This window comes from Anas platyrhynchos, chromosome W, assembly GCF_047663525.1.
Source record: "Anas platyrhynchos isolate ZD024472 breed Pekin duck chromosome W, IASCAAS_PekinDuck_T2T, whole genome shotgun sequence".
Classification (NCBI taxonomy): Eukaryota; Metazoa; Chordata; class Aves; order Anseriformes; family Anatidae; genus Anas; species Anas platyrhynchos.
In genome coordinates, this window is record NC_092620.1 from 7,886,918 (window position 1) to 7,896,872 (window position 9,955).

The 9,955-nt window shown below is 55.5% G+C and overlaps 1 protein-coding gene across 1 annotated transcript; it reads right to left on the minus strand.

The window, feature by feature from the left end:
* On the minus strand, positions 1 to 2,238 carry LOC140000527 (uncharacterized). Its single transcript, XM_072030461.1, has 6 exons — positions 1,822 to 2,238; positions 1,138 to 1,208; positions 867 to 995; positions 646 to 725; positions 366 to 486; positions 1 to 90 (listed from the first exon to the last, which is right to left on the minus strand). Exons 1-6 carry the CDS (start codon positions 2,126 to 2,128, stop codon positions 1 to 3), a joined length of 798 nt encoding a protein of 265 aa, XP_071886562.1. The 5' UTR covers positions 2,129 to 2,238.
* Between the last annotated feature and the right edge of the window lie 7,717 nt (positions 2,239 to 9,955).

Below are 9,955 nucleotides of genomic sequence, written 5' to 3' on the forward strand. Positions count from 1 at the left end.
TCAACATATTCTGCATCTGTATGTTGAAACTGGCGATGGGACAGTTGAGTACGAAGCCCTCCAGGGTTTCGTACTCAACCTTACCATAGTCTGCAGGGAGGACAGAAGAGCATCGAATTATTTCTGTGGCCCTCCTCACCCCCAGGAGCTGGCTCTGAGCCCCTCGGGAGTTCAGGGGTGGCTTTGGGGCTAAAAAGCCACTGCGTGCAGACCTCCTGCAGCACAAGATCAGGTCGGGGAAGGGGCGAGGCTGGGAAAGCAAATCTGGGCCCCGGCCCTGCACTGGTCTCTGGTTGTGTCAGCACGGGGAAGCAAGGCAGCAGCTCAGCAGGACTGGGGGTGCTGGTACCTCACCCAGCACATACCTTGGCGTAGAGCACTCCTGTCTCTGGCACATCCGACTCCGGAGGCAGAAAGAAGATGCTCTTGCAGCACATGTTTAGGAGACTCTCCTTTTTGCCACACAGTGCTGTTGGTACGGTGTTGCTGAAGAAAAGAGAGAGAGGAGCCTGTTGGACGCAGTGCCTCGAGGCTTATGAAGGAGGACACGGACCTCCCTTGGCCAGGCATCCCTGGGAGGGACGGGCAGCCTCCCTGCCAGCTTCAGGGCCACCAGGACATTGCCACCAGGGGCTGGGCACGCACCTGAGGAGGGCGACAGTCTCCATGGCCTTCTGCCGGAATGCTGTGCGCAAGCTGTCCATGGGCTCCTTTTCCAGCAGCGCCTGCAGAGCACAAGCAGGATGAGACCTTGGAGCCGCCGGCACCCAGCAGCAGCAGAGCCAGCGCTGCCCCAGCCCTCGCCTCCCAGGGGGCTGGTGCCGGGGGGCCTTGCCCCTTCCCCAACCCGCTGCGCATCCTCTCACCATGATGTTCTCCACCAGCTTATGTTTGCTGCAGAAGCCATGCAAGTTCATCGGCACACCCCTCTCTGTGACACATGTGCACAGATCGCAGATTTTGCTGAGGAACAGCATCTTCTGCTCCTCGTCGTCCTGGCAGCCACAAAGACACCAACAGAGCATTAGGGGGACACCCATGGCCAGCAGGACCAAAGCCTTGAGGGGTCTGGGGCTGTGTGGGACCCCTGGAGGGCAGCGCCAGGAGCACAGCTGTGATGCAAGCGGCTGCCATTACCTTTTCTGTGCCTCTGACATACACCCTGATGAATTCCACGGCCTTGTCTCTGCACAGTTTCCATGCCTTACCTGGAAAGGAGGAAAGCAAAGAGTGCTGCAGAGAGGGGCTGAATGCAGGGGTGAGGAGAGGAAGGGCCCCAGCCCCAGAAGGCCGTGGGGAGGCCGCGGGGATGCCCAGAGGCTGCAGCAGCTCCGCTGGGAAGAGAGGCTGAGGGAGCTGGGCTTGTGGAGCCTGGAGAAGGCTGCGGGGGGACCTCGCTGCGGCCTCCCCGTGCCCAAAGGGGCCTCCAGGAAAGCTGGGGGGGGATCTTCATCATGGACTGCAGCGACAGGACAAGGGGTGACGGCCTTAACCTCAAAGAGGGCAGGTTTCTTTTGGCCAGGCAGGGATTTCTCTCCTTCACGCCCAGGGCAGTGAGGCCTTGGCGCAGGCTGCGGTGCCCCCTCCCTGGCACTGCCCACGGCCAGGCTGGGTGGGCTTTGGGCAGCCTGGACTGGGGGGAAGCATCGTGATCGCCGAGGTCCCCCCCAGCCCAAAGCGTCCTGGCATTCTGTGGTGCTGCGGAGGAAGCTCGGCCCCGTCAGCCCAAGCGCCGCTTTACCCAGGGAAGGAGTCCTGGAGTCAGGCAGGGGTCTCTGTGTCCCCAACCCTCCCCACCCCATCCCGAAGACCCTGACTCACTGGGATCCAGCCACTGTACGTCGTCCTGGCTCTCCTCTACCTGGCTGCTGCCCGCTGCCTGAGCAATGGCCTCTGCCGGGCTGCTGTCCTCTGCCGGCAAAAAGGCCTCGACTGGGGTTCTGTCCTCTGCCAGCAAGCTGTCCTCTGCTGGCCGGTTGCTGCCCCTAGAAGACCAGGTCTCCTGCCAGGCCAGCCTGGGCTGCCTGGGGGGCATGCCTCCCTCCTCATCCCCTTCAGAAGGAGCCTCTGGAGTGGGAGAGTTCTCAGATAGAAACCGGCGGCTCCTCTGGGCGGGCGGTTGCGGCATTGTGGGACGTGGGCTATGCTCGGGGACTCCTCGAAGGCCCTGTGCTCCTGCCCTGTCCGTCACTGCCGTGCACCGACACTGAGGGTCCGAGCCACGGCTGCGCTCTTATAAGGCGGAGCCCTGGGGTGTCACCAAGTGACGTCACAATGGGTGCCACTGTGACACGCGCCTGGGCTGGGTGGGCACCCATTGTGACGTCACTTGGTGACACCCCAGGGTGCTGCCTGACGCGAGCGCAGCCGTGGCTCGGACCCTCAGGCCCTGCTTCCCAGGACGTGGCTGAACACCGCTCGTTGATGGGAAGTAGAGAATAATTTTTTTTTCCCTCTCTCCGTGCTCCCGCGCGGACTGATTGTTTCTTTTGTTTCTTTTTTTTTTCCTCCCCATTCCCTTTCCATTTAATTAAACCTTTCTCATCTCAAACCTCGAGTTCTCTGTGTTGTATTTTCTCCCCCTTCCTCTTTGAGGAGAGGGGGAGTGAGAGAGCGGTTGTGGTGGAGCTCGGCTGCCCACCTGAGTGAGACCACCACACTTTGTCCCAGCAGCTGCGGTGCCTTGTGAGGGGCTGGGGCTGGGGTGGCCGTGCCCAGAGCCCTGCAGCAGCCTGTGGAGGGCATTGCCCTGGGGCCAGCCCAGCCTGGGCTGCTGGGCTGGGCTGGGCTGGAGAGAGGGCAGGGTGGTGGGGAGAGGTGGGCAGGGGCCAGGCTGGGCTGGGCAGTGCCCGGCAGAGCACTTTGTTGACTTTGATGACTTTCACCTATTTCTTTGAGGACTGTAGACACCCGTCTCTGTTCACCACCTTGCTCTCATCCCAGCATTTCCATCATTTCACCAGTGTCTCATCAACCCTCCCCAGCTGCTCCTTCTCACACAAAGCCATGCTCTGATCACAGATGCTCTTTGGGTGACCTCTGGCAACGCAGCACGACACTCTGAGGGACAGTTCTTCCTCCTCGTGGCCAGCACCAACATTCCAAAGTGCACTTTGTGGCAGTTTTTTCTCTCCTACTCTTTTCTACTACAAAAGAAAGCTCCATCAGGGTGGAACCCCCTCCTAAAGTAGGCATCCCAATCCATCAGGCTCCTTGCGGCCTGTCAGCCAACCAGACAGAAGTCACCGCACCAGCATCTTCCAAGCCATGGGCCTGCTGCTGTCCAGTCATGGACTCAAGCAGAAGGGACAGGACAACCCATATGTGGGCCTTCTTTCTGCATGGGTCCTCCTGGGTATGTAGGCAGAGGGGATCCCACAGTCAGCATGCCAGCCAGGTGCCTTTTGCTGGCCTACCAGGGCCACTGGCAGATGTCAGCCGAAAAGTACCGATCCCAGCTCTAAGTCAAGGGTGACCTGCCACCTACAGACTGAAGTGACCTCTCAGTCCCTTTCTGTGACATGTTCCTGCTGCTTCCCTATCAACTGCAGAGACAGAAGTGACCTTACAGTCACTGCCACAGTCACATTGCTCCTGCTGGTGCAGGACTTCCTGAGGCAGAGCTGAGCTCATCAGAGCATTCTCCCCTGTCTCCTCCTTGTGGCCCACAATCTGATGAGATCCATGGCCCCTCACATTCAGCTTTGAGTGCCATGACTGCAGAGCAACCTCATGGTTCCTGCCCTGTCCCAAGGGATGACGGGCCTAAAGTTAAGGCTTAGTAGAGGGGCTGAAGGTGAGGAGGTTAATGCACAGGAACAGGGGTTTTGGGTGTTAGGTGTTCATGTATATGACTAGGGACTAGGGCCCACCTTACTGGGTTAAAGATTAAGCAAAGTTTGAATGGGAATGTTTTGGTATTCTTATGTGGGTATCAGGTCTGTGTTTAGGGTATGGACAAGCTTTGTGGTTTAGGGTTTTGTTTAGGTCTCTCAAGCAGTTTCCTAGGGTTAAAAAGAGCATTTTAATGCTAGTGTTAAGGTCAGGGATCAGAGTGATTAAGAGAGTAAAAACAAGGGGAAGGGGCTATGTGATGAATTTTGGCTTCAAGGGATGCGTTGAGGTCAGGCATTAGAGTAGTGGATTCCTGACAGTGTGTACAGTAGCATTTAGGTTTAAGGATTAATGTTGCTGGTTAAAATAGGGCAAGGTCTTTACATGACTCTTTTAAGTCAGTGCTACAGCAGAATCAACATTGCCTGAACCTTCTAGCCTCCCAGAAATCATTGATTCCTGCTGGCCTCTTCTCTCTCCCAAATCTCACATTTCTCCTGGCCAGGCTTCTTCTGACCTCCCCATATCAGTCATCTTCTTAGGGGTAGTTTTCTGATGGCTTTCATGATCTCACAGTGTCTGTCTTACCTCTGTTGGCTACTCCTTTCTTAAGACAGACGCAGCACCGAAGCCAGGATGGAAAAGAACATAAAGGCTGCAGGAACACCCTGCACAATGTGCCCTGCAGCTCCGTACCACCCTAAAAATTTGTTTCCTGCCTCCAGCTTTTGGATATAGAATGGCTCCTATGCAGCCAGGGTGACTTTTTCCAGGCCCTCATGCATGGTTCAGTTTACCCCAGGCGTCTTGGAGGCAGTGGCCCCCTCTGTGTTGAAAACTGAAAGCAGTCCTGAAGGATGACTTCAGGCAAAAGCTGACACCTCTGACATGACAAGCCCTATCCAAGACCTCTTCCTTTATGGGGCCTACCAGGTACTCAGAAAGAGCGGATCTCACAAACTACAGGCACAGCAAGTGCCTTCTGCTTGCCTTTCAGGTACTTTTGCAGATATGAGCCTAATGGCATAGATCCCAGCCAGGAGTCAATGGATGAGCTGCCAGCTATTTCTCCAAGAAGCCACCTCAAAGGCCATTTAACAGCCATTCACTTCCTGCTGGACTTAGAATTTCTGAGGCACCACCGCCTCATAATATCATACCTACAAAACACCCCCTTTTTGGCCTAGGACCTGCCCAGGTAGAAGTGATCTGATTGTGATCCTTCAAGCCCATGGCACTGCTGCTGGGCTCCCAGACCCTCTGATGCATGTGAACCAGTTCCGTGCCAGTTCTGGGAGGTGCTAGGGCAGGTGGGACCTTGCAGGCAATGTTCCAGCCCCATGACTGTTGTTGGTCTCTCAGCTCCTTGCACACAGCAAAGATCACTCTGACATGCAGATGTTGTGTGCCTGAAGCTGGCCTAGAAGACACTCTGGGAAGCGCCCTCCCAGCCCCTGCCCCAGCCCGAGCTGGCGGTGCTGCTCTGCAGAGCAAGGGGGCTGTGGTGCCCAGGGCACGGGGACACTCTGCAGGGCCATGCTGGGCAGGCTGGGAGGCAGACCCAGCTCATGGGGTCACTGTCATTGCCCAAGGCTGCAAGGAATCAGTCACCAGCCTCCTTTGCTGGGGCTACTGCGTGTCCTGGGGCTGCAGAGCTCTCCTCTGCCTGTTGGCAGCAGCTTGAGCACTTGAGCTCTGCTAAATTCACCTTGCACAGGCTCATGCTCTGCGGGCTCCACCTGTTTTATGGGCTCATGCTGCTCCGGCCAATACCCTGGACTCTGCTGGCAGATGCTAATTCCCTCTGCAAGAAACATTAACCTGCCAGCAGTCCCAGCACAGCCCCACAACAGCACTGGCACCAAGCTCCAGGAGCAGCCGGGCCTGGCCCCACCAGCAGGAGAGGGCGGCAGAGGCAAGAGAGCAGCTTGGCATGCCCCAAGCGCTGGTGCTCCCTGGCTGTGCTGCTGGAATGGGACTCTTTTCCTCTGCAAATGGGCACTGCCCCAGCAGAGCCAGACCAGGTCTCAGAGGAAGGACATCAGACAAAGAAGGCAGTGTAGGCTGTTTTATTTCGTTAAAAGTTCACAGAGACCATAATTCCACATGGACAGAGACTCAGTACATACACTAAACACACGTACAGAATTGGGAGTGGGACAAAAATGACATTTTATTGGGCAACCTAACCTGAAAAAAAAAAAAGAAAAAAAACAAAACAAAACACAAAACTAAGTAATACCAGTACTAAAAATACACACTCACACACACAAAAACAACAAAAAAGGGAATATAGGTTGTTCTGTGTAAGTGATATTCTGAGTAATCTGCAGAAACAGACTGTGAAATTATTGCTTCCAAAGCAAATCAAGTCATCAGTTTCCACAAGGCATTCTTGAGGTCCTTGTTCCTCATGCTGTAGATGAAGGGGTTCACTGCTGGAGCCACCACCGAGAATAGAGCGGCCACCAACAGGTCCAGGGATGGAGAGGAGATGGAGGGGGGCTTCAGGTAGGCAAACATGCCAGTGCTGACAGTCAGAGAGACCACAACCAGATGAGGGAGGCACGTGGAAAAGGCTTTGTGCTGGTCCTTCTCAGAGGGAATCCTCAGCACAGCCCTGAAAATCCGTATATAGGACAACATAATGAAAACAAAACAAGCAAAGATTAAAGAAAGAGTAAATAAGAGTACAGCAACTTCCCTGAGGTAGGCATCTGAGCAGGAGAGCTTGAGGATCTGGGGGATCTCACAGAAGAACTGGGCCACTGCATTTCCAAGGCAGAGGGACAGGGAAAATGTATTGGCTGTGTGCAGGACAGCACTGAGAAAGCCACTGCCCCAGGCAGCTGCTGCCATCTGGGCACAAGCTCTGCTGCCCAGGAGGCTCCCGTAGTGCAGGGGCTTGCAGATGGCAACGTAGCGGTCGTAGGCCATGACGGTGAGGAGGGAATACTCTGCTCCAACCAAGAAGACAAAAAAGAAGACCTGTGCAGCACACCCGTGGTAAGAGATGGCCCTGGTGTCCCAGAGGGCATTGGCCATGCCTTTGGGCAGAGTGGTGGAGATGCAGCCCAGGTCGAGAAGGGCGAGGTTGAGGAGGAAGAAGTACATGGGGGTGTGGAGGCGGTGGTCGCAGGCTACGGCGGTGAGGATGAGGCCGTTGCCCAGGAGGGCAGCCAGGGAGATGCCCAGGAAGAGCACGAAGTGCAGGAGCCGCAGCTCGCGCGTGTCTGCGAATGCCAGCAGGAGGAACTCGCTCACAGAGCTGCTGTTGGGCATTTGCTGACTTTGGACACAGGTATCTTTGAAGAGGAGAAAAAAAAAATAGAACAGACTTCAATGAGGAAAACCTATTTCATCTCCTGGAAAGCCCGCAGATAAGCCTCTCTCTTTGCATGAGAACCTTTCTGCAACTCTCTTGCTTGAGCTCTGGGTGGTGCTGGCTGCGTGTGACACTGGGAGCAGGGGCTGCTGTGGGCTCCAGAGGAGTCCTTCCTGCTGTGCAGCAGGAGGGAAGCAGGACCGTGGGGGAAACTCAAGTGCAGTCCACTTGTCAGATCAATGAGCCATGCAGTCTTTTTGCAAACAACTCATCCGACCACACTGTAGAGCAAGAGAGATTTTATTTGCTGTATTTTCTTATAATTCCCCCTGTAATGCTTAGGACACCGATCATACTCGTGTTACGCTGAGAAAAAAACGGAGACAGCTGAGAGCAGAGAAGCCCCAGTCCGAGTGAGGCTGGACAGAATCCTTACCTTGGCCCTGGGGGCCTGAGCAGGATCTCAGCTCTTCCCCCCTAGCCAGGGCTGCCGAGGCCTCACTCCAGCTGCCCACAGACAGACATCCAGCAGCACGGACATGGCCTTAGCAAGGAGGTGTCTTCTCCTTGGGACGCCTGGATGCCACAAGGATGCCACGAGAGAGCTGCATCCTGCTGGAGAGCAGCCTGAAGCCCAGGAAAACACCCCACAGACAGGTGAATATCCACACGCTGGGGTATTCCAGTATCCCAGGCACACAACATGCTGTACCTAGAGGATTCTTGGCCACTCTGTTCCTGCTGATCTTGGCCAAACTCTTCTTTCCCCCGCCTGTGCTCACAGACCCCATCCCATGCGGCTGTGCTCAGCGCTGCCCTGCAGCACCCTGCCACCACCAGGGCCCTGCCAAGGGGCACCTCCATGCAGCAGGAGCTATGGGGCAGCTGACAGAGAGCCCTGCATCACCAGCAGGGTGTTCGAGGCTTCTAGGGTGTCAGGGGCACCTGGCTTAGGCCACTCCAAGGGGCTTCTGCCAGACTTCCTCACCTCGCAGTGCAATCCAGCAGGACTCTCACAGCCTACTGCATTGCCCACCGCCCTCCCAGAAACAAGACCCAGCACGAGACCCTTCCAGGAGCTGCAGCTGCATGGCCCTGCAGCCAGAGACTTACCTTGTCAAGGGCTGTGCAGGTTTCTCCTGCAGGCAGCTCTCAGCACCCTCCCACTCCCAACTGCCTCCAACCCCTCTCTCCTCTCCTCTCCTCTCCCCATGGGGGTCGAGCCCCCAGCCCTTCTGCGCTGTGCAGAGGAGCTGCTCCTGGGCAGAGCTGTCTCTCTGCACCAGGGCCCTCTTGCCAGGAGCTCTCCCTGTCCCAGGAGCCCAGCCCAGATCAGCAGCAGAGGCATTGGAATCAGCCCTCTGGAGGCTTTGGCGATGAGCCCATGAACCTCAGGCACTGAGAGTGCGTTGAAGAAATCTCTCAAGAAATCCAAGGCAGATGCAAGTTTCCTGCAGTGTCCCCCTGAGGGGGGACTCTGCTGGCACTGACACAGCCTCCCTTGGAGCTCATTAGAGCAGAACACTGGAGGCAGTGAGGACAGGTAGACAAATGTGAAGGTGACACTGATGTATTGAAAAACAGGCTTTGACCCCAGGCTCCTGGGAAGGGAGACCCTTTCCCTTCACACAGGAGCTCAGGGCTCTTCCTGGGCAGTAGGAGATGGGGATGTCCATGGCCCAGTGCAGGAGAAGGGTACGACTCCTGCCTGGTTCATGGCTGGTGAGGAGGCAATGAGACCCTGGTGCTTTAACAAGAAGCTGCCTCCTCATAGGCCTCGCTGTCGGAGACAAGAGCCCTAGCCATTGACACACAGACCTCAGGCCTGTTGGGACTTTCAGCCTTTCCAGTGTGCTTGCTCCTCTCCACACCAGGCTGTCCAAGAGATTCACAGACCTGCACCTCTTTCCCTGCTGGCTGTGTGGTGTCTCATCAGATCGGAGCCGAGCATGGTAACTTACATTTTCTTGGTGGCCATGCTCCTCATAAGGCAGCTCTGTAGGAAGTTGGCCTGGTTCCTGGTGAGCTCCTGGTGAGCTCGTATGGCATCCCTCGTGGTGCCCAGGCCCTCCTCCTCCTGGGCACTGCTCACTCAGCAGGGTCCCAGTCTGCCCTGATGTGTGGGGTTCCTCTTCCTCTGGTGCAGGATGAGGCTTTTCTTCTTGTAAATGTCAAGAGGTTTCTGTAGGCAAAATCCTGCAGTTTCTCAAGGTTCCCCTGGGCAGATGCTCCATTCTTTCATCTGTTAATTTCTGCAGGAAGATGGCTCCCCCTGATTGTGCTGTCTCTCACAAGATAGCATCAATGAGGTGTTAGTAGATATTGTGGACAGTAGAGGAGTAACCAGTTGAACAGAATTGCAGCACAGACTCACAGAAGGCTGGTGGATGGAAGGCTGCCAGATTCCACCTTTTCTGTGCTTCTCATGTATGCTGTCATTTTGTCTGAAGCTGTGTCCTAAATGTTGTTAGGGTGGGCAAGGACAAAATTGGAAGGGCCAGACCCTAGCGGAGATCAATCTATCTATTGCTGTCAGAGACAATAAGAAAGGTTTTTATAATGAAAGGAGAGCAGAGGGGAAGGGAGGGGAGGGGAGGGGAGGGAAAAGAGAATCTTCATCCTTTATTGGATGTGGGAAAACAGAATTAGAAGAGATGTGGAAAAGGCTGAGGTACTTAATGCATTCTTTACCTCAGTGTTTAGCAGCAAGACCAGTTGTTCCCCTAGTACTCAGCCCTCTGAGCTGGTAGATAAGGACCTTCAGCAGAATGAAGCTCTCATGAGGAAATGTTGAGA

Bases quoted from the DNA above. Each gene is read 5' to 3' on its own strand.
- LOC140000527 (XM_072030461.1), bottom strand. From the start codon at position 2,128: ATGCCGCAACCGCCCGCCCAGAGGAGCCGCCGGTTTCTATCTGAGAAC. The intron at 726-866 runs GTGAGAGGATGC...TGTGCTCTGCAG, and splicing joins AGCTGGTGGAGAACATCATG to GCGCTGCTGGAAAAGGAGCC. The intron at 91-365 runs GTATGTGCTGGG...TCCTCCCTGCAG, and splicing joins CAGGAGTGCTCTACGCCAAG to ACTATGGTAAGGTTGAGTAC.